Source organism: Python bivittatus, unplaced genomic scaffold (genome assembly GCF_059951505.1).
Source record: "Python bivittatus isolate LINGU-HERP-01145 unplaced genomic scaffold, Pbiv_v1 ctg000700_np1212, whole genome shotgun sequence".
Classification (NCBI taxonomy): domain Eukaryota; kingdom Metazoa; phylum Chordata; class Lepidosauria; order Squamata; family Pythonidae; genus Python; species Python bivittatus.
This window is the reverse complement of record NW_028277098.1, coordinates 60,752,386-60,777,097: the sequence shown is the minus strand read 5'-3', so window position 1 is coordinate 60,777,097 and position 24,712 is coordinate 60,752,386. Positions and strand designations below refer to the sequence as shown.

General features: G+C 39.0%; 2 protein-coding genes across 6 annotated transcripts in view; one reads left to right on the top strand and one right to left on the bottom strand.

The window, feature by feature from the left end:
• The window catches only part of ETNK2 (ethanolamine kinase 2), a 28,273-nt gene extending 20,977 nt beyond the window's left edge, over positions 1-7,296 (top strand). The window contains exons 7-8 of the mRNA XM_025164749.2: positions 196-269; positions 2,575-7,296. Of these exons, the coding sequence (XP_025020517.1) occupies positions 196-269; positions 2,575-2,647 (147 nt within the window). The 3' untranslated portion in view covers positions 2,648-7,296. The remainder of the gene's footprint in view (positions 1-195; positions 270-2,574) is intronic.
• Positions 7,297-12,213: 4,917 nt separating this feature from the next.
• The window catches only part of SOX13 (SRY-box transcription factor 13), a 63,013-nt gene continuing 50,514 nt past the window's right edge, over positions 12,214-24,712 (bottom strand). For 3 of the 5 annotated variants that reach the window (XM_007425173.4, XM_025164743.2, XM_025164741.2), the window contains exons 11-14: positions 24,469-24,565; positions 22,868-23,011; positions 16,501-16,717; positions 12,214-15,787 (exon numbers count right to left, since the gene is read on the bottom strand). In XM_007425173.4, coding sequence (XP_007425235.1) covers positions 15,508-15,787; positions 16,501-16,717; positions 22,868-23,011; positions 24,469-24,565 — 738 coding nt within the window. In that variant the 3' untranslated portion in view covers positions 12,214-15,507. The remainder of the gene's footprint in view (positions 15,788-16,500; positions 16,718-22,867; positions 23,012-24,468; positions 24,566-24,712) is intronic. The other 2 variants (XM_025164744.2, XM_025164745.2) reach the window with 2 other exon arrangements.

The window sequence follows — 24,712 nt, the reverse complement described above, 5'->3', positions numbered from 1 at the left end:
TTTTCTTTTCTTCCTTTATTCATGACTTTTTTTTTTTTTTTGGTCTTCCCACCCAAGGATCTTCTAGGCACCTGTGGATGTAGGTAAATACTCTCTCATATACAGTTAAGCTGATACGTGTTAACACGAATTCTCACTGGCTTGCACTCACACATCTCAAAGGCATCCCTCTGATATTTTGCCTTCTTTTCTCAGGCTTCCCATTTTCTGTGGGCTTGCTGGGGCCTGATCCAAGCCCAGTTCTCTACCATAGACTTTAATTTTGCCAGGTGAGTAATTTGTACTTGCATTGACAAAGGAGGATTTTAAACAAGATGCCAGTTGTTTGTTTGTATGCCTGGGGAGCTGCCAGTGACAATCATTCTACTATTTTGGTTCAGAGTCCTGATCATCAGCATAAAATGTTACAGCTGCAGTCATATACAGACCTACCTGAGAGCGCATTCCACGGGATTTGAGTATATAAAAATAATGGTGAACGTTCTTGAAAACCTTTGCAACTATTTTGAGTCTTGATAGCCTGTTCACCCTATCCCTCTAGCAATAAAAATGGGAGCTTCCAGACTTCCTGGTTGGTTAGAGCTTCATTAGCTCTCATTCTAGAAATTAAACATTATAACATTTACTGTTAATGAGCATCAGGCATCTGTGTCAGTTCTGTGCCATCCAAAAATCTGTCTTTCAGTCTTGGCTGGAGATGTCTTTTTTCAGGAGTTTTAAGGCTATTATTGAAATACTTTGAAGCTTAATAACTTTGTTTTTCAAAGGGGTGTTAGAGAAACTTATACTGTGTTGCAGTAAGTCAACTGAAGTCACATGCTGTGGCCACGGTCATGGAGCTAACCCCCATGAACTCCAAGAGACTTGATTTATAAAAAAAATTAACCAACAAATGCAATTTGAAAGTATCAGTGATGAATCAAACAATTTTAATAGACATTCCTGATTCTTCCCTTGCTGTCATTCACCTTTCTGCCCCACATCCCAAATGTGGACTTCGTATTATGACCCTTACCATAGTTGTTAAAATATACATGAATTGTAGAGGAAGGTAAAATGAATAACCTGCTTTGCCCCCTTCCCCATGGTTTTCAGTTGCCTTGTGACCCATTGAACAATTGCTCATTTTAAATTTCCTGCAATTTTTGCAATTTTGATGTTGATGTTGCTGTCTGTCCCAGTCTCACAGGCTACATTCCCAAACATCTCTATTGGAGCCATTATTTCCAGATAATCTTACATGGGATTGTATTAATGGTGGGTTTTTTTTTTAATGTGTTTTATTTATTTATATGTCAAATTTGTCACCACCCATCTCATTGAAATGACTCTGGGTGGTTTACAAAACAGTTAAAATCAATTAAAATCTCAATATACAATACTCTTAATAAATAGAAAATAAAAAGCTCCAAGAATACATATAAAATTGGCAGTCACTCAGGGAGCATCAGAGTTCTATGCACTTTTTCAGCCAAGACCATTACTCCTAGGTAAAAGTGTGCCTAGGAATGTAACCTTTGTCTTTTTTCTTGTTACAGTAGTTAGTTGATTATACACTAACTCCTCTTTAAAAACAAAGGTGGGGTCAAAATGTTTGGAGTAAACAATATTAAAGACATTTAGTTTTGATGAAAAATGGTAGTTTCCCCTCCCCACAATCATAGACTTCAAAGAAAAGGTCAAAAGCTGAGATAAATTCAGATTAATACCTTAAGGGCATCCCAATTCATTGGCTGAGCTGCTCCAATCTAGTTTTGGAGCAGCACAGATAATGCTTCTTTATTATCTGTATTAATTAGATAACCAAGTACCTGATAATACTAGGAAGCATTATCTGGGAATCAGGGCAGGGTGAGCATTTGTGTATAAATTAAACTGAGTATCCTGGAAAACTTTTAATGTAGGAGAAACTCTTCATGTAATGAGAATTCAAAGGTAACTATATGTAGGTTTTATGATAGATTTTGAAAACCAGGGAGGGAAATTGAATGAGACATGGATTTAGAATAGGGTAGAACAGAATGCCAGATTAGATTAGGACTGATGCAGACCAGCTCATATGTTAGCAACATATTGGGCATGGAAAGGAGTGGTTTGCACACACCCCACCCCTACTTTTTATCTTTCCTATAATCCTATACTTTTGGCTGAGTAACTGGATGGCCCATGGTTAGTTAAAAACTCCATATCTAAGTCAGGACCTGAACCCTGATCTCAAGTCCTAGCCTAACATTTTACTTACTATACATTAGTATTGTTATTGACATTTTTACAAAAACTTGTAAAATCATCCTATTACAAGCATCGTATGTGAATTATCAAAATGAGCCTGTTTATAAAAAATGTGAGGAGAATGCACATAAATGCATGAGAAGTATCAATGTAAGAATTTAACGTGTAAGTGCTGTAGATATATGTGAGAAGACACACTGGACAGAAAACACGTCTGCAAATTTTTTTGGCATAATCTCTCATTTGTAGACACCAAAGAGCGCCACATATTGCAAAATTAATGTGTAAAACATGTTCCTAGTATTATACATAACAAATGTTTATCTTTATATTGCTGTGCAGGTACGCAGACATAAGATTTAAGCAGTACTTTAAAACAAAACCTGTGGTGACATCCCTCCAAATGTCCAAGTGAGGTTAAAATCCAAAGAGTCTTCTGGTTCTCGAGATTCCACTCTTATTTTCTCTGGTGTAGAGCACCTGCCACCCTCTCCTCCTGCAGTGCTGAGTGGTCAGACATCATGAAACAGGTCTGGGAAAGAAAAGCACACCTTCCACAAAGCCAAAAAAATTCAACAAAGCCCGTGAACTTGGCTGTGCCATCCACGGATCACCTGTCACGTGTTGGTTTCAGAAGGTGATGTTAGGACATGGCTGCTGGCAAGAGATTCTGGGGCACATGCAGGAAAGATTCAAGGGCTTCTGGCTTAATAGGTGGGTGGCCAATAGGGGAGAAGGTTTGCTTAGAGATCTGTATAGCCTTGAAGGTTATTGCTGGATGACACCTTTGTTCCTTGGCCAGAAGAAAGAAAACTGACAAGAGTTTTGTTTTTGCTTTTCAAGAAAAGAACATGGGATTCTGGTCTTTTGGTTTGTCAGAATGGAGGAGGAACCATAGCTGCTCTTTACTACACTGAAAGAATCCATTTGAGGCCTGCTCCACTCTCCACATGTATGGGTGGACAGAATATCCATATGTCTTAAAAGATTAAGACCCCAAAACTGGAATAAATATTCCCACACACATCAGTTTAAAAATATGGACCATTTAGGTGCAGGGAAAGTCCCAGTCCTTAAAGAGCTATTACAACTTTGGTCAAGCTCTGAGCTGATGGTCCCCCTGAACTGTTAACTAGCAACAGAGTTGTCTGTGCTGAAAATTTTATTAGAAGTTGTGGGCAATTTCAACATCTATATTCTGAAATTCAAACAATGTAGGCAATCTCAGATTATGTGTGCATACACTTCATACTGTTCCACTTTGAAGAGAACAGATGTTACTGCCTGAAACCTAACATGATGGAAACACAAAGACACAGTACTTTTTGTAAAAAATAGATGTACCAAGTTTATGCAATACTCTGTTATTGTAATGGCCATATGTGAAACAAGTTTACCCATCTCTTCCACCACCCCAATTGCATTCAGTTCCATATGGTACAAAGATGATTGCATTTCCATTAATGTGTTGGTTTGGCCATAGAGTCTTCTGTACCATCATATTGTGCCATTCAGTATTTCGAGAATGTGAAATTCCATGGAACTGGAACATTTTAATAACACAAATATATAATCTATAAGAATAGTAGGCAAGTGTAATTCATGTTGATGTAGTACAGGAAAAAGAAAGCACACCAGTAAAACCTAGTTACAGGGTTTTGACCCACGTTTACTACCTGGTTGCCAATTTAGTGCAGCTTTTCACCACTTAGGAACATCCAGTGGGTTCAGACAGTAACTCCCAAAATTATCAGCCTTCAGATGTGCTGGCTAGGAATTCTGGGAATTGAAGTCCCAATTTATCTAGAGAGGGCCAAACTGAAGGCTACTTCAGTCATACACAGAAGAGAAAAACCTCATGGCTGCACAAGCACTGGTCTAAACTTGGTGTAGACAGTCTGTTCTCTCCAGCCAATCCTTTTATTACCCAACTTTACCTTGTATATAAATACATTTTATACCCTTTATACCCAGATTGTGGAACAGGAAACTAGAGCCAACGTGAATATTTTTTTATGAGCTGCAAGTAGCTCACACTCTTGTGGTGCTTTACCTTCAAGAAGACCATTTGGGTCCCTTTGGTTAGAGGGCCAAACTTATACAGAGCCTCTATGGGTCCTCCAGTCAGAAGGTGGGCAGCATTTCTGCATTGCCCCATGGCTGGAGAAAACTGAAGGGGAGAAGGCATAGTGCAAATGAAACTTAGCATCAGCCCTTGGGTCTCTATCTGAGGCACTGTAATCAATATATATTAAACATGTCATTTTACATTCTGAATTTTCTCTTATCCACATCTACTATCCAGTGGGCTTTTATTATACTCAGCAAACAATTATTCGAGTGAAGAACACATGACCTCTCAGTTCCCATGATGTCTCTTCAGCTTAGTTATGAACTTAAATAATCAAATTTTCACTGAATTTGTATTTTGGAGCAAAGATGGAAACAATAAGCCTCCTGCAGGCTTGTAATTGCAATGCTATTATAATTTCCTAGAATCTGATTTCCTGTAGTTTCTCCATAGTAGGATAGCTGGTGCAGAATTGCTGTCAAGAGAGGGCATTTGGTATCCCTAGGAAGGGGGATAGACAAGCCAGTATTCACCAGATGCTTTGGACTTACTCCCACAAGCTGCAGCCCATGTTCCCAGTGGTAAGAGATTATGGAACTGTAGCCCAAATATCTAGACAACCTGAGGCTGCCTTATTCCTGTCCTAGACATTTAGCACTTGGATAGGGTTAGTTCCTTCTCCCTTTGTAGAAATGCTTTGCCTTTTTTTTTCACACTCCCACCAGTTATTGAACAATTGGATAAAGACAGTTGCATGTTTACATTCTCTGCATTCCTGCTCCAGCCACTAATAGAACCTGATAAAGGTATCTCTCCATACCTTTTTAGCCTTGCTTCCACTATGTCCATATACTGATTCATATATTACCTTTTATTCATTCTTTTTTTTTTTTAGAATGTTGCATCCAACCACTATCTTGGTCTTCCTCTTTTTCTCAACCCATTTACACTTCCTTCATATGTATTTCGTGTGTGTATGTGAGAGATTTGATCCTCATTCATTCTCTTTGTATGACCAAGCCACCTCCACATACTTCTTTTGCAACAGCCATTCACTTTTGTATTCACAATCAAGGAGCACCCTCTCAGTCTAGATCTACCCTTGTTTGACCACATATATATTTTAACTACCCCGTTCCTGGTGCATTCAACTTACTTGTATATTTCTCCTGACATACTCAACTCTCACTTCTGTATGACAAAATGGGCAGAATACACACTTATAAACAGCCTCTTTTGTTTCTTTTGACAAGCACCCATTCTTCACAACAGACTGCAAACTACTCACCCTCCCTCCATCAGAATTTGTGGATCTTAACATTTCTTCTTCTAGTTTTGCATTTGTAATAAACAGTCTAGCAAGATATGGAAGTTCACCTACTTGTGATGTTTTAGCTATGTAAGTATAACATATAACTTGCAATCATTCACTCCATTTGCACTGTCAAAAGCAGCTGCCTTGGTCTTCAATACGTTAGTCTCAAAAGCAGATAATAGAAAGCAGGGCAGCTTTTTAGTTATAGGGTATGCCTAGGTGATGTGCACAAGTCCTCTAAATCGAAACAAGGATCTGAAACAGACAAAAAGTCCTTAGTGCTTATGAAGTAAAACTCTATGATGTTTTCTATTTATAAATGTAGCTATTGTTATTTGGTAAATACTAGTTACAGAACTGAGCTTGTGATCAGCCATATCCCATGTTTTATGATGGGCAGCACTAAGCCCTACTGTAAATCCAACCAATGTGGCTTGAAGTTCTCAAGATGTATTTGACTTCAACTCCCATAATTCTTCAGTATAGCCAATGCATTGTGGGAGGTTTACACAGATGCAGGGATAATTTGTGCATATAAATATAGTGCAACAGGCATAAAAACATGTGTAAGATCTTGTCCATGGTCAGATCTTTGATCAGTTCTTATGACAATCATTATTTATGAACGAGATCCATGAACTTCTGCCTTCTCTGTAGTTTTGGTCTCATATGCTGTAACAGGATTGACATCCATTCATTTATAATCCTTCAAAATAATGGGGACATTGGAGAATGAAAATGGCTTAATTGGATTGATATAATGAGCAGGATCAGTGGAGTACAGCTGTGTCTTTTGGTTGGTGGAGAAAGTATTAAGAGTGGCCTAACCCATCTTACGTGCTCAGAAAACAGAAAGGCACATGGCTTTGCTTTTTATGCTGTACCCCTCCTAGAAAACACCTCCCCTATTCTTCCCTGTCTTCATATATGACCTCCTTGGGCATTTTTCTGCAGGCCTTTTCCTTTAAAAGTGTCCTGCTTGCTTTGCCTGTTCTTCTCATCAATGCCTTCTGACCTCTCACTCACATTAAAAGGCCTGGTTTTCCCACTTTTTCCTTCCCTGGGTCTCTCTTACCAGCAGGATATTGACTTCTGAATAAGCCTCCCCAAAAAACAATGAGCCAGTCAGGAGACACAAGAAGTCATTAGAACTTTCAGGCCCAGAAAGTTCCTACTGAGAGTCCTCCCAGTTGGGCAGGCCCTTCAGCTGTATCAAGTTTTCCTTCACCTCTGGTGCAGCTGTTTGATTTCAAGAGAAAATTGTCTGGGTAAAAGTATTCTGACAGGCCTCCAGAGGGCAGCAAAGAGCAATGAATTCATCCTTTCTTTTGACCCAGTAGCTGCAAAGGGCTGCCTTATTGAACCATTTCCCCTCCTCTCCTCAGTAGCAGCTTTTCTACCCTAGGCGATTTTTTTATGACATAGTAATTTGTTTTTTCTTAAAGGAACAGATACAACTATTAGCAGTTTTACTCACTGATGATTCTGATTGTCCCCCCTCCACCTTCTCACTTTTATCATCTTTATTCCCATTGCTTCAACCTTTCACATTTAAAGGAAAGTGAAGTTCCAAGCCCAGAGTTAAAATATAAATACATGAAACTTGCACCTTTTTTGTGCTCTACTGACAATTTGGACAATGGGGTGGGATGGAGATAGGAAAGTCAGTTAAATTCTAGGGAAAGGGCCTCACCATGTGGTATGTGTAAAAAAAAATGTTAATCACAAGTTGGAAAGTTTAAGAAGCTTGCAGTCTGCTGAAGCTAGATAGGTCAGGGTGAAGAACCTGTGATCCTCTAGATCAATGTTTCTCAACCTTGGCAACTTTAAGATGAGTGGACTTCAACTCCCAGAATTCCCCAGCCAGCATGGCTGGCTGGGGAATTCTGGGAGTTGAAGTCCACTCATCTTAAAGTTGCCAAGGTTGAGAAACACTGCTCTAGATCTTGCCCCCAGCAGCTCCAGCCAACATGGACTGTGATAAGAGATGTTGAAAGATGTAGTCCAGTAACATCATTACTTTCGACTGCCAACACTATATATATATATAGGATAAAATGGGATTGGGTAGTTTGTGGCAGCATCAGACCTTAACCTAGTTTAGAGCATTGTGTGAATCTAGCCTTATTGTTCAAAATAGCCTTCTTTATAATAATGCCTTATCATCAAAAGCTTTAAAATACATTTTATAACAATTAGCTGCTTGCCAGGTCAGCCCCTTTGGATTTTCCAAAAAGCTTTCTCCCCATTCACTGGAGGTTGTTCTATTGTCAGCTGTCCACATCCTAATTCTGAAGGCTTATCTGACAGTTACACATATGCAGAGCAACTGAAATTTCATTCAGTGCATGGCTTCATTCAAAGAGTTAGATAATCTATTTTATCTCCCTTCACCAAAGAGGAAAAGATGTCCACTGCCATAATATAATGAAAGATCTAAGTCTGAATTACCTTAATATATGAAATGTCTCTTGCTCCATTTCCTCATAATGCCACCACTTTTAGTGCAAGAGCAATCAGGATCTCAATGTTTTTATTAATGCATATACCAATTGTAGAAATTAGTGATGTCATTTTTAAGTTAGAAATTTTGATAGGTGCTAGAAGACATTCACTCCCTTGCACTGTTGGGGAAGGGAGTGATTTTAGCCTATTCTTCCTTCTTCACGGTGGAGGCATTTAGGATTTTTACAGCTTTGCCGTACAACCCATCTTAAACATCACCCAGAGAAAATAAAGGCAACAAAAACTATTGCTCTAATCAGTGGCTGTCCTTGATTCATGGGGAGGGCAGGAAAAACCCCAAAATCATGGTAGTTTTTGAGTTTCAGATCTTTATTAGGCTGGATGATAAATAATAAAACTGCTGCTTTTTCTAAAAGACTTGTATGGTGACTATATTTAGAAGTCTTCTGGGTACAGGGACCTCTGTGAGGAAATTCCTAGAAGGGATAGTACAAAAAATTTTAAAGCCTACATCACCACCCTGTCTCAGAATGGCTTATGATTAGCCTATCTGCAGCCCTTGTAGGGATCAATGAGGGAGCGCAGGAATTGGATCTTGACCAGCAACATCTCACCCTCTGCCACTAGCTTTTACTTTGCTATCTTTGCTTATGGGGAGGAAAAGTCAGATGAAAAATAAGTCAATCTGGGCAAATCTCTACATGCATTATGGTGCCTTCACAACTAAGGGAGGGGGGAAGCCAGGGCCTTGGGTCAGCAATGGGCAAACAGCTTGCCTAATTAGCCCTAAGTTTAAAACAGAAATGTTTTTATTTGAATTTCTAAGTAGCCAATCTGCCCTTTTTCAGAAATACTATATGGAAATTGGGAGCCGGGTTGGGGGTTGCTGCTGCAGCAAAAACAGTACCAAAGCCCCATGGGGCAGCGGCATAAGTTACAGAATTCCCTGTCTTCTGAGCAAGTACGAAACGTAAGCTGTCTTTGACATCTCCACCCATCCGACCAAGATGGAACCTGATATCAGTACCCATGTTCCACCCTTCGCATAGCCTGTTAAGAAAAAGCAGTACTTTCAAAGGAAGGAGCAGCATTTTTCCAAGCTAGTCCCTCCTGGATACTTGTGTGGAAGTTAAAATGGTTTCTAAACATTGAGTTCCTCAGAGCATTTTTGGCAAGCTTATCTTCACAAGATCATTCAGTGTGCATGCTGTCCTCTAGGGAGAATAAAAGGAATATAGTAGGAAGTTTTAGGAAATAAATGAACTCCACTATAGAGCAAGGGGATCTCAACCATGATTTTGAAACCCTCCTATTCTCTTTATTTCAAAGGAATTCACAATCATACTGCACTTTCATGTTCTCAGTGTTGGCACGTTAACATACACAGGTTTCTTTCATTATGTGATGTCATAGTGATGTAAAAACTTCAGAGGGAATCTAAATCTACTTAAAAACAGTGAAACACATACTTGGGGGGGTTGTGTGTGTGTACTTGAAGTATATGGAGTATGTCAGTATGAAATAGAAGTCTCTGTAGATAATTGTGTTATTAACACAATCACAGCATACCAGCAAACTGTTAAAGAAGCCTGAAAACAGATACAGGGACACTGGCTTTATCCCAGAGGCATCACAAGCACCCCAAAACACCCTATTGGCTTGTGTGTTGATGTATATTTGTACTCATCCTCATATAGTCAGAAGCAAGTAATTTACAGTTTTATAGTTTGATTTTTGTACCATGAAAAATTGATGACATAGCCTGAAGAGTTATCTGAACACAAACAAGTGAAGACTGCAGTGTGGGTGGCATTGTGTAGTAGTGTATTGTGTACTTGAAAGAGAAATCTAACTGCATAATTGTGTGATATAGTTACTGTTTGAAATATATAACTGCTTTCAAGCTCTAGGGGTTTTCAGAGCCGTTGCTTTCTATAGGGCTTGTCTGTTTTGAGCACAAAACAGTTGAGCAAACTGAGGTAGCAGGGTGAAAGCCAGCAAAGACATCTTTAATATGGGCAGAGCTTTCCCAGTTCATGCACAGCCACCAACCAATGAACTGGATAGGCTAAACCAGTGGTGGCCAAGTTTGGACAACACTGGGCTAAACTTTCAAGGATTAGTATGCATCTCTTAGCTGGTTACCTCACAGTGACTTGCTTTTTTAAAAAAGTGCGGATGCCAGCATATCTGTCTTTATATGTGGAACCGCTAATTTTCTTATTAGCAATTTTCATGTACTCAGTCCTATGTACATAAACAATACAAGATTCTTCTGTAGTATGATAGTTGCTGACAATACTGAACAAATTGTGTGTTCCTACAGGTGCGAGTCAAGTCGGTGGACTTTGTTTCTTGAATGAAAGACAAAAAGGAACCTTTTAAACACCAAATGTCTCTTTTTATCTATAAATCCAATGTGATAAAATTAAACGCTGGAGGGAAGATATTTTGTTCCTGAGTAATCTACTATTCATATTATGCAGCTTATTGTCAGATTGAAACAAATGAACTAACCAAGGAGTCAATCAGTAACTAACTTATGCTGGGAGCTGTGATTCAGCAGCAACAAGAGGAACCCAGGTCCCTATCCCTGCTATATTCTGCCCCATGAATTTTGTGATTCTACAAAATAACTATTGTTTCTTGTCATGTTTAACTGGCTTGATTTGGGAGAGGTGGAAAGAGGTAGCTGTACCTAACCTAACACCTGGGACCCAGTCATACATGTCTGGGCCAATAATTAAGACAGTTCCCTGTCTCAAGAGATTTTCCAGTGTCATTCACCTGCTCAAGGTCATTTCTGCCAGCTGATTGCCATCCTTTAAAGCAGCCAGAAAATAATTCCATTGGATCTGTACTCCATGGTGCTCCACAGCAGAGAGACATTCTCATTCCAAAGGATGCACTAATGATCAAGAGCACACAGCCAACTTTCTCTGGCATGTTAGTTTTTGAACAACTGCCAACATACCATCACGCTGCTCAGGCTTATGTTTGCTGGAGCAACTCTTATCTTACATTGGTGGTTTGCAATATCTGACTGGCAAAGCAAAGGAAGAGTACCCTGAGTTCTCTGTTATAGCAAAGAAAATATTGTAGATCTTGTGAGATATACTTCTCATTTGAAGTAGCTGGGAACAAGGAAGTCCTCCCTAGGACACCAGGAGGGAAGCACTCCAATGTGTTATTTTAAATCTTGATTGAAATCAATCACAACTGGCTTTTAAAAAGACCAATTGTTTAAAAAGTCAAAGCAGGTTTAGAAGTTGGAGAAACTTGAGTGAGATCGTTAGGCTCTGGTTCATTTGAAAAGTATGAAGAAGGCAACTAGCCTCACATTGAGTACTGTACTGATTTAAAGACAGGATTGGTAATACCAGCTGTTGAACATTTCAGCTACACGGGAATCAAAAATTAAATCCTGCAGTTCTTACATAGTCCTTATAGTGAAGGCAGGCACTGGTTCTTTTTTCTTGGAGTGAAAAACACTTTGTATGCAATGTCAACATTGGCCTTGTATAAGCAGGTTATGCAGGTGTATCTCAAACTATTTTCAATACTCATAAAATCTATACATTGTCTCCTGTGAGATATATTCCTCTCTAAAGTCTAAAGATTTAATTTGTGAAGAGGGTCCACTGATGAAAAGATTTCAGAAATATTTTTTTCATTCCATAGATAATAGACTTGAGATTTTGAAGATGTTAAACATGTCAGCATGAACAAGGATGATATAGTATCATTACACACATGGAAGGAATGGTAAAAATTATTGGCATTATCACTTGTAAAAGACTACAGTGCATGCTTCCAAGGAAATAAGCCCCATTAAGAACAGTGGAATTTACTACCACATAAACACATGGAAGACTGTGATGTTAAGCTTCAATCCTACACAAACCTACCTGGGAGTAAATCTTATTGAACTTTCTAAGAGTTTCTTCCAAGTAAACATGCATAGCTGCATCAATGTTTGTAGATAGTCCAGGGAAGTCTGGCATCATGTACCTCCTCTATTTTAAAGACTAGTCAGCACATCTCCACAGCCTTCAACTGCTGTTAAAAGGAACAGGCACAGTGAATTAGGTGGCCAAGTGAATTTCACAAAACTAGCACAGATCTCTGTTCCAAAACAACTTTATTGTACCAAGAAAAAGAAAACCCTTTATAAACAAGAGTGTTGAAATATACAGGTTAAGTTACTAGTCTTATTAACAAAATAAAGCTCTATCTATATGTACAGACTTTTAAAACAAACAAAAATAAAGCAGCAGCCAGTTGCTAGAGCACAGTGGAAAGGGATAGGATAATAAAAAACTGGAGGAATGGGGAACAATATAGGACAAAGCCTAACTCATCATCCATCCATCTTGATGCTCTCCAGATGCTAGACTAGAACTCCATGCTTGCCGGTTATGATGTTGGATGTGGTGGGAGTTGTAATCTAACACATCTAAAGGGCATCAGGATCAAGTAAAGCTGGTGTAACCCATTCTCGTGATGCTTATTACACATGAACTAAATGATCCACTTCCTCTCCATGATAAGATACAATTGCATCTTTGCTCTTTTCAAAGTTGTCTTTATTGAAATTACAATAAGGGAAAATAAATTACTGGACAGGTGCAAGTAGTTTTGACTTATCTAAGCTAGTCAGGGACATAAGTTATACTTAATATGACAAAATGATAAAAGCTGTCATGAAAGAATGTCAGACAAGAGCTTTGTTTCTCATAAACAAATACTCCTGATTCTATCCAGATCCATCCAGGTCCAGTGTCTTAGAATGACACTAAACTGTGTAATGGCACTGTGCACACTAAGATCAAATTTCAGAGTGGCAACTATACTCATCTGTTGTGGGAAAGATAATGCCTTGCATGCTCAGCATGCAACTTCTGTCAACTCCAGAGTTGCACTAGGTTTTGGCAGGCATATCAAGGACCACACTCCTAAAGTTGGTGAGGCCAGGATCCAATGTTCATACAAGGAATGAAATGGGTGCATAAATCCTCTGTAAGATTTAAGGTATGTATCTCATCCTTTAACCACCTCCCAATTGTCAAAAAATGCAAAAAACAGTGACCCTTTGCCACCTCCTCTGAAAGGGATGCTGGTGGACTTTTTGTACCCCTATCTTAAAGAGGGTGCCTCCAAACAGCATGCCTGGTAATAGCAATCCTTACTTTTCTGCCATAAATAATAGGCTTGCAATTCACCACCTGTGTGTGTGCAGGCACACATACTGTTATGCTTCATCTTACAGTGGGCATGATACACTCATGCGGGCAATGCCATATTTCTTTCATGATCTCATGTCTGGTCTCAAATTGTGAAGATCAGTGTGTTACATTAACTCCCTAAAACAAAAGGGAGAATTTGCCAAAAAACAGAGAATTTCACATTTACTTTAAGCACTCCCAATTTAATTTCTTGGTGATGTTAAATTTCTGACAGTAGAAAGCAAAAGATTGCCATGCTGAGATTGAAATCCAATGAAAAAATGTTTAAAGGACTATCCAAATGTGATAGGGACAAAATATGTGGAGAAATGTAGGCAAATTATCTATACATAATTCATACATCAGAGAGAGACTATACATGTGCTATCACATGTATATCATGACCCTGTACATCCTCTGTGCCTCCCTCACCACTGTTGTTTCCATGTACTGATACTAGCCACTGGTATATCATTGACCAAGAACAGTTAGCTAATTTAAATCAGTGCAAGACTGCTGCTTTCACTAATGTCACAAAAGGATAAAGGGGAAGAAGATGAAAGAAGCCACTCGTATACATTATACACTCAACTCAGGATGATTTGAGCATGATAAGCAAACAAGGACTTATATTGCAAACTATGATTGTTGAGTTCAATTTAGGGAAAAAACATGAATTTACAAATATACTGAGGCCTACCAGAGGCTCAATAAACCAGTATGACAAAAGTGGACAAACCCCTTGGAGTTGCTGAATTACAATATCCTGTTCCTCAGGTTTGGCCATGCCATGAACCGTAATTCAGAACAACTAGAAGAACACAGGTTTCCTATCCTGTACCACAGCATCATTAGCCTAACTCAATAAAAGTCTCCATTTAAGAGAAGTCCTATTCCTTCACAGAAGATGCTTCAGAACAGCTTTCCCAAGATGATGCCCTCCAGATATGTTGGATTATAACTCCCATCATGCACATTTGGTGCCGTAGTGGGTGAGTATGAAAGATCTAATAACACCCCTGGAGGGAAACAATTCTAGAAAGATTGCTTCAGAAACTTCACAGATTATCCCTTAACAATCAAGTCAGCTTTCTATTGTTGCAGGACGTCCTCTTCTCCTGTGTGTCCTGAGAATTGGCAAGCAAACAAGGGCAGGAGGGAAGCAGGCCATGGCTTAATTTATAAGTTGGGCCAAGGCTGCCAAGGGTAAAGATGGCCCTTCGAGACCTCAGTTGCTATTCATTCAAGTCCAGAGCTAAAAATGGCTCCATGGGAATTTATTGGCAGGGCCAGTGGGAGTTGAACAAAACAAACACAGGACAAAGTGAAGTTGGAGTGGGGGGAAAAGGCAGAACTAGCTGACATCCGGAACGAAGGGGAAATAAGTGTTCCACCCAGATGTTTGATTTCAGGAAAGTGAAAAGGCCCCCAAGAGGCTGGTTGAATGGTAGTGACTGGGTGGCTAATATAAGCTGGTGCAGCTGGCCAGGCTGTAAACAGGTGAGGACTGTGTTTGGCTGCTGGGAAAAGGAAGCTTTTACATTGGCTTTCTGGGGAAAGGAGAGAAAGCCATAGAGGAAATGAACAAGAGATACAACTGCTACCCAGCCACAGAGCATTTGCCCCCGAACTCCAACACAACTGAACACCATATAAAAGATACAGTTGCAATTGGAAGGAAGAAGCATTTTCCAATCACACTTTCATTCCTGAGAGCATAACACTTAGTACTAAACTGCTACGAAGGTGGGCTCAAAGATAACAGGTTCTGAAATCTGCTGCTCTGTATTTCCATTCTCATCCTTCATCCCTAGTGATTCCATAATACCCCTTGTTCCCTCTTATTTAATTTCAGTGAAGTTTTGGGATGTCCTTAGCAGGAGTTCTGACCTTAGTAGGAAAAAATACCAGATACATTACAAGATTCATATTCAATTCACCTTCAATCTCCTTGCAGTAAATTCAGCAGGTCAAAGACAAAATTCCTTCTTTTCCAGAGAAGATAAATGACTGGGAAATAAACTCTACCAATACCATAGATGATGGCATACAGACTTGTTCCTCTGCTCAATGTCCATTTCTGCTTTAACAAGCTCCCTCCCCCTTGTTTCTTCCAATGCAACTAATTGTTCCATGTTGGAAAGTGGACAAAGGCTTGTCCACACTTTCCATACTTGCTTGCTCCTTGGGTCATTAGTTTAGTCTGTGAGAACCACTAGCTCGCCATCACTCTTCTCCTCGCCCTCAGAATCCTCATCTTCACTGTAGTGGTACATCTCCCCATCAGGCACCGAATGACTGTCCTCTGCCCCATCCCCTTCCTCTGGCTTCAGACTACATGTGTTCACTATGACTGGCATGTTTGGCTCCATGCCATGGGACAAGTAGTGATCCATCAGTGGCGGAGCTAGTTGAATCCCAACTGATCGCTGGTACATGAGATCCGAAGAGGAAGGTGGCATCTGGCTGCTTTGGGGCCTAGGGAAGACATTACAATGTATCATAAAAGTCATGCCCTCTTCCATTCTGCTCCATCCCCCACTCCATTCAGCATTCATAACATTTTTACTAATGCACACTGCACTTCCCAACATGGGAATAGATAAGCAAGAACAGAGAAGCTGTGATCCTTTACTACTGAATTACAACTCTCCACATCCCTAACTATTGGTCATGCTAGCTGAGGCTGCTGGTAATCTTGGAAGCCACAGGTTTCTTATTTCTAAGAAACAACAACGCACTGGCCATGTGTTTGTGCAATACTGCTCTCTCTGGGATGAGATCAAATCAACTGTCTCCCAGGACCCTTTTATAAGCAAACACTGCTGGACATTCCCTTCTACAGCTAGGCTTTCAGAGCTGCATGCCTCCTCCTAGATGCTAATCATGCTTATATGATCCAGCAAAATGTTTAATCATGTCTGTGATCCCTACAGTTTGCAAGACTACAAGACACACAAAGACCATACCCTGGGTTGGCTGTTTGTCAGGGTCAGTGCAAGTAAGCCCAGGAAGACTTTGCAGGTCACAGTTAATGATGAATCAAGAACCTGAACCCTATTAAGCTAACACTGCCTTGCAAAAGATGTGCTGTGCAGTTTCCTCAAATGAGTTCAATTTCAGCCATAGGAACCTGCAGGCTCAGAAAACTGTGCTCAGGAAGAACAGAGAAAAGGGACAGGAAGCCTCACGCAATCAGGTAGCCCTGCCTGGCGTCCTGGCGCCGATTCCTCATCAATGCCTTGTATTCACCAACACGAAGCCGCTTCCCTTCCACAATGCAGGTGCGCTTGGGGCGGGGCTTGTACTTGTAATTGGGATACTTCTCCAGATGCTGGCGGCTGAGCCGTGCTTGCTCTTCATAATAAGGCTGCTTCTCCTGATTGGACATTGATTTCCATCGGGATCCTGTAAAAACAGAGAAAAGTGAAAGAGGTTGACCTCAGTTACCCCTTTTTCTTCCTCAACTGCATGGTCTTTCTCAGTCTTATGCTAAGCCAGAATACTGCTTCCAAAGAAATGGGCTTACAAGAAAAAAGAACAGATACAAAAGTTGATTACTGTAGATTATGATGAAAAACACCTCCACAACTGCAGTCTTCCCCTGAGATAGCCAATAGAGAACACTGCACCTTTAAAAACTGAGTTTGAGACATAAGACAGGGGTGGGCAACCTTTGGATAATCTGAAACCAAACAAAAACAGCAACAACTTCTTGTTCTTTGAATCCCAGTGGATGGGTGAAGAAGCAAACTGGCTATAGACATTACCAGGACTTTCTATCTTTTTCATAGGTTGGGGGGATTTTTTCCCCTTTGTTTTTGAAATACATTCAGCCTACTTTAAGACATGTACTTCTTTTCATCTGTTTTTGCTGATTTTTGTGATCAGAGGGGCCCTGGGGCTACAAAAAGAGGTTTGGGTGTTGCAACTGCTCAGTCTTTTTGTAAGGCAAATTATATGGTGAGTTAATGGAAACTGCTCTTTCAACCAGATGCAGTTCTAAAGGCTATAGTATAGCCCTACATTTAACTATCATTACCATTCAGGTAAAAATAATTATTTCTATAAATTGCTACATCTCCAAGAACATAGGGCAATTTTACACTGGCAAGGCTAGTCCTGTTCAATATCTGGACCATCATATCACACAGGGACTAGGAGTTCAAGAAAATGCCTGGCTCTGTTGTCTGCCTAGAACTGCAAAATGAAATAGCAAGCCATACTAAATAGTTAATGGGGTGTCCTGGATCACATGGATTACAAGATGCATGATGCTCAATTTGACAAAGACTAGACTGGGCATTACCCAGTTTCAAAATGAAAACAAAACTACCTTTTTCTCTACAAAAACAACAAATGTCAATTTTTCCCCTTTTTCTTCAGAAGGAAGAATAGATTTCTCACAAGTTTTAATCCACAAAAACAGGAGCAAGGACCACAGATGAGTCCACATGACTCCTGTCTATTTATGAATACAATTAATTTTTAGATTTATAAACCACCTCACTCCAAATATTGCAAAATTAAAGCAAAATACAATACAAGAACAATGTAATAAGAAAACTGTAAAGAAGAATGAACAATAATGGCACGAATCTTCCTCTAGCTCAGTGTTTTTCAAACTTAGCAACTAAGATGTATGGACTTCAACTCCCAAAATTCTCCAGCCAGCATAAAGCATGGAGTTAAACGCCACACATCTTAAAGTTGCCAAGTTTGAAAAACATTGCTCTAGCAGCTTAATTACCAATGGCCTTCTAGAAAACCAGATTCCAACTATTCTCCAGAAGGCCATAAGAGAGGGGGGCATTCTTGCCTCAGGGGGTAAGCTGAGCACATTGAAATAAGTATATTAAACTTACATGCATAATTATTTAATCAGCACTTAACTGTACCATCAACATAAAAGCATGTTATTACTACATCATGTGGAAAAAGTTTCATTTGCGTAGATGCACTATTGTCAAACTGCAAGAAAATGCATGCAAATCCCCTTGTATTTAAGGAGACCTTTTCCATATCTCAAATATGATATTAATTGGCTGATTTGTGCCAAGTTACATGACACATCAGGCAAATGGGAAAGTAAAGGTCAGGGAAGTACAGCTCTTTTCCTTAGTGCTTCTCTCTTTATAAATGGGAAGCTCCAAAGCCATGGCCACCTACTGCTAACTAGAACCCTTCCCTCCTGCTGACCTTTTCTGTCACCTTCCTACACTGCTCTTTGAATTCTTTCAAGCACAAGGTATGAGGAGCAGGTGGAACAGCTAAAATAGGCTGGCCTGCTGTGTGATTGGAATTCCCTGGGTTGTGTGACCTTTACTGTCATGCCCACCAGAGAGTTTGTGAAGAACTGAGGCTGGAGAGATATGGAAGGCTTCACCCAAGCAGTTAAGATAGGAAACAGAGTCTAAGATGACTATAGTTGATGGAACTGAGAAAAAGTTAAGCCTAGACAAATTTTCTAGGCCAAAGAAAATCCTAGGAGTTAAGATAGGAAAAGACAGGAATTAGCATTGCTGGTAAAATTATCTTGTCATATTTCAGAGTCAATATAATTCAAATAATATTAAGCTTATTCAAAATGGTCATAATTTAATAAACTTTGGGAATGAAAAATTCAAGGGAGGATTCAGCCATATGTATTTTTCTATGTTATAATGATGATTTTTTCCTTTTTTGTACATTCCCTTTTACATTCATCCAGTTTGATTTGTTTTTCTAAAGAAAAAAAAAAGTAAAGTCAAAAGCAAAACAACCTGAGTTCCTATTTTTCACTTTTAGACATCAAATCTGGAAATGTAAGAGTCGAGATGACAGAGTGGATCATATCACTATCAGATGGAGGCAACATTTTTGAATGCTCCCCTTAAAAAACAAAATCTGCTCTATTAGTTGAAACTAACAGAGCTGGAAGTAGGCCTTTTAAAAAAAGAGCGAGAGAGAGAGAGAGCGATGCAGGGACAAGAGGGGAAGGGAAAAGGAAAGCATCAATAAATGGCACTACGTTCTTACAAACTGTACTGGCTCAGTGCATTCTATCATCTTATTTTTCTGCATATTCAGAGCCCAACAATGTTACATTCATTATATGTTAGAAATACAAACACAAAACAAATTCCTACATCATCTAATTGTATCTGAAAAACATAAAACCACCCAGCTCATTTGCTATTGAGACACCATTTCCTATCACTCAAAATAGACTCTCCTGAAGAAACAAACTTATAAGCTTCTAATTGTGAATCCATCATTGTGGTTATTATAATGCTCAAGACCTTTCAATGGTCTAAGGTGATGAATGTCATAGGAAGCACCAGATCAGATCCTAATATTGTAGTACCTGAAAGTTTATTTTAACCTCAACACCTGAGCTCAAATTAAGCATGCTGAGCGTAACCCACAAACCCCTACCGAAGCATTGCAAGTTCATTCCTAATAGCATGGATAAGTTCTTCAGAAACCACACCAATCTCTTTAAATAACTAACCAGTCTATGCTGACTATGAGGAACTGCAGCTTAATGTTAGCCCATGTGGTGAGAAGAACAACTCTGAGTGAAGAAGCACTACCACAAGGGAGGATTATTTTTATTTAGCATCAGCAGAATGTGAATCGGTATTAAGTATTTGTTATCAAATTATCATCTTCTACATGTGTCACACAAGGAACATGGAGGAAAATAAAAATGCAAGGAGGCTGGTATCACCCAGACTTTTTAAGGGGCCACCCCTATTACTAAGCAGAAAGCCCCACTGAATGAATGAAACTTGCTTCTGGGTAGCCTTGTAAAGTACTGCACTGAAAGACTATGGCTTTGTTCTTTCCTCCTGACACATCTGTTGAAAACTGAGGAGTGCTGAGAAAAATTATTGACAATCTTCTGTTTACTATGTGGTTAGGTTAAACATGATTTACTTCATATTGTTTTAGTCCATTTTCCATTAAAAGTAATCTTTGTCCTCCTGACTTTTTAAAAGATTCTTTTGATTTAAAAAAATCCAATTAATCAATTAGAAGCCGCCATGCTGCAAAGCAAAATATCAGGCCCGAAGTATTTTTCCATGAGTACTCCAGGGCCTGCTCTTCATAGAAAATAAAAATGCTAACTAGCTCCATCTTCACATTTTACTTGGATATATGCCCACTTGGCCCCCAAAAAAGACAAAAGCAAGGTAGATGGTGGTGGTTCTAGAAAGAATCCTGGGAAGTCACCTTTCTTCTGATAAAACTGATATTGGCTGTGTCCCCGATGACAGACATTTTGGGAAGAAAACAAAATCTCTTTTGTGCCACCATTTTGTGAGGGTTCCTGCAACATACTCTAAAAATTCCAAATGTGTTCACCAGCTCAAAAAAATTGGATTAACTTTTCAAAATATGCTTACAGAAATGTTTTTCAAAGCATATTTTAATGCAGAGTTCATGGTTCTCGTTTGTTCTCAAAATCAATATTTCAGAGACTTGTGTTTATTACAATTGCCATCTCTGAATATTATTCTCCCTGATCAATCAGATAACATATTATTACTCAGTTTCATGCAACTGTAGTACATACACTAATATTGCCCCATGAGATAGGATTTGAACTCATCCTTCTGTTGGGAATATTATTTAGCAAAGCTTATTTTATGCATGAACAAGGATGTTCCTCTCTTTATCCCTTCTTCTTTATTGACTATTCAGCTATAAATATGTAGATAATTTCTTGCCCAAAAGAGCTTATTGACTGTTTGGCTTGTTAGTTGGCTGTGCCCCAGATGATGATGATGATGATGATAGCAACAATAACAATATTGTCTTCTGCAACCAGACTACAGGTACCATGGTTATAAAAGCTATTACACTTGAACTGCTTGCAAAACATGATTATATATTTGTGGAGGAAATATTGTAGCAGATTTGCCATGTTATTTTGTTGTTGCTGCTGCTGCTGCCGCTGTTTTGGACCCTGTCGTTGATAAGCTGGATTGTCTGTGCATGATAACTACAAGCCAGTCACTCATAAAGTGACTTGAATTGTTTTGGCCGCTACAAGAAAAATGTTATTTTGTGCATTTAAATATTGTGTTGTTACAGTGATACATATTTCTATAATACTTGAATGTAATTTTTCAGATGATCATTTTAGGCTATATAGAATCATTATATGTAAATATCTGTATATACACACACACAGTCTCGCACTCTCTTTCAGAAGTGGATGCACTTTATTGTGTTTGTTGTGGCATAAAAATAGTTGTTATGGCCCTTTGGTCAATCAAGTTGATGGATTGACAACTAATGATTGCTTTTACCATTTTTTACTGTCATCTATTTTAGATGTACATGAAACAAGAGAAAAACATTAGAAGTAAAATTAGGGAAACAAGACTGTACCTCTTTATAGCAACCTGCTCTATATAAACTGCCTAACCATCCTTTCTTACAGGACGTACATAGCCAAATTGAAATTAGTTGATGTTTAGTTGTGGATAGATACAATCTTTCTTAAGTTACAGTTTCACTGGATATTTAGTGTTATTTGTGAACAAGGCCACTATGGCACATTCAATAAAGTTCGGTTCAGTATGATCTGTGAATCAGCTATTCGTTCATTTAATTTCCATCTTTTTTATGACCCTAGATACACCTTGTGTTTTTATCACTTAGGCCTGTTTTGCAATGAGCCTTCCTTTTTGCCTAGTTACTATAAATTTCTGAAGATAATTCTGAAGAAGAACTAAGAGGGATGTTCTGTAGATTCTACCAAATTTACACCTCCAATTATGATCCATGCTTAAACCCTGAATTAACAATAACTACTATTGTAAAATTGTGCATTTCAGAGCTCACATGCTAGGCATGGTAATTAGGGGAAATACTATTCTCTATTGAAAAATTCTTCTAAATTCTAGGTTTTCATGCACTAGCTCCTTGAACTGAGAACTTCTCACTAGCCCACAGCAAAGAATCCAAGCTCAACGTCCAGCTCCTAGACAGGAAGCCTTTTCCCCCTTTCCCTTAATAGCAAACAAAGACTCTAAACAACCAGATACAGAATGAGTTTGCTGCTCATTCTGGTGGGGAAAAAAGGCCTCCCTACTGAGCAAAGGGACTCTGCTTAAGCTGCTGCCTGAATTCTGGGGCAGGCAGCAAATTTAACTTCTTGACTAACAAGAAAAGCTGAGACCTCCTCTAGCTCGTTCTTTAGTCTGAGATTCATGTCATAAAGAAAATGTCTACAACCACAACTGTATAAATAGCTCCCTGAGAAAAAGCTAGTCTTGGCTTCCTCTCTGATGTGGGCTTAATTTTTTTACAGCCTACTTTCAACATCTGTTTTGTGCATGCAGGTTTAAAATCTGAAGAATCAGGCAGTCCTGATAGACAGAGAAAGAGAACTGTGAGGACTTGCTTGGTGCTTCTACTAAAGCACAACACCTGCTATTAACCTGTTGGAGATTAGCAATAATGACTTGCCCAAGGGCATCTGGATCTAACATGTCTCACAGAAATATCCAAAGACAATGGAATAAAGAACAGATAGGTGCCAATTTAGACACCCTTCTTTACCTAGAATCTTACTGATGCTTGAGTTGTGCATGTCTGGGAAGGCTTGCAAAATTTTGCGTCTTTCATCCTTGGCCCACACCATGAAAGCATTCATGGGACGCTTTATGTGGTTGTTGTTCCTGGATTCAGGGAAATGCCGTGAGCCTGCCAAGAAAGGACCAAAGAACAGCTCATTAAACAGACCAGACCTGTGGGAGTTTGTGAATTCTGGCAACTCCATTAGCAGAACAGATGCTGGGAAACTTTCTGATATATACATAGCCTCCCCGTCTTCTACATGGTTGTTCCTGAGTTAATTCATTCCCCAATTCTTCCTCCCTTGAAGAGTCATCTTCAGGATCTGCCTCCTCTGTTTCAGTTATCTGGAATAAATATAACTGACTCAAGCTTCTCCAACATTTGGGACAAAGTCTTATGGTTTCTAGAAAGGCAACCCAGGGGCTTAAGAGAAATCTGATCTCCCCTTCTGAGAACAAAGAGAGAGACCACTGGAGATTTAATTTCAGGCGCAGTCCTTACCTCTCTAATTGGGGAGGCAAGAAAAAAGGCACATCCTTGAGTATATTGAGAGAGGTTTTGGATTCAAGGATGTACAGCTCTTCTAGTCTGTGGACATGCCGCCAACGTTAAGGAAAATTAGACTAGTTTTTAAATTAGCATAAATAATATCCCTCCTAATGCTTACTGTAGAAAAGAATACTTTTAAAAGATAAAATCCAACAACAAAATGACAAAACAACCAATCTCTCTTTTCTGCTTCCCTCAAACTCTGCCTGGCTTGCTGTAATAAACCTCTGCATGTCTCAGAAGTTCAAATATCAGAGCTCTCCTCAATGGCAGATAGGACTGTCATGCTGTAATTATGATATTTAATACATAAATAGCTTCCTGGATCTTTAAATAATGATACAAAAGGGAGAACGTTGAGAAGGTATAGTTTTTTTCCCCAAAACTTCAACACTAGAGGATGAGGCGCACCGGACAAAGTTGCTTCTTTTAAATAATTGTCAATATGTCTTTATTTCAATTTACATGGCCACCAATCTCAAATTCATTGGTCTATAGTGAATGTCATAGTAAATGTGGCAATTCTGTCTAGGCATAAGAATCATCCTTTTTCCTCACAACACAGGAGACTGCTCGTGTTTACTGTGGAAAAACAAGGAGGTCAGGCATTTACAAAGGACTCAAACAATTTACTCTTAAGGAAGCCAAAGAAGTTCAGAATTTTATTAAACATGTAACTATCCTACCCTGAAAGAAATATTTCCTATTTTTAAAAAACTATGATTTAGATGACAAAATCCATATATAGTACATATTAATATAAAAAAGATATGTAGAGTGAATAAATTTCTAGAAATTGACAAACTGGGAGATGTGGGCCATACATGGTAGATTTGTCACATCTGCTCTATACAAAAGCTGAACACCTATCAAATTTAGAGAAGTCATGAGGATTTGGCACTGTTAAAAAAATCCTAATTCAATTATTCAAACTAAAGTTTCGGCTTTTTAAAGGAGTTTGCTTGGCCCTTAAGATTTTCTCTCTGAAATTCAACATTGGTGAACTCTGTAAGAAAAAGAACAAATGTCATTACCATCTCCTTCACATGTTAGTAGAGACTCATCCAGCCTCTGAAGAGGTGACTCATCCATCTGCTCTTTTGCAGGTGAAGAATCCAAACTGGTATGATCCTGAAAACACAGGGTTTTCTCATATTACCAAGGCAAGCCACATTAAAGGTGACTACCAATAACATATTTCTAAAAGCAATTAATGGCCTTCAATTTATATTCTTTAAAAAAATTATTTTGCCATATGTCAAATGATCAAAAGAGAAT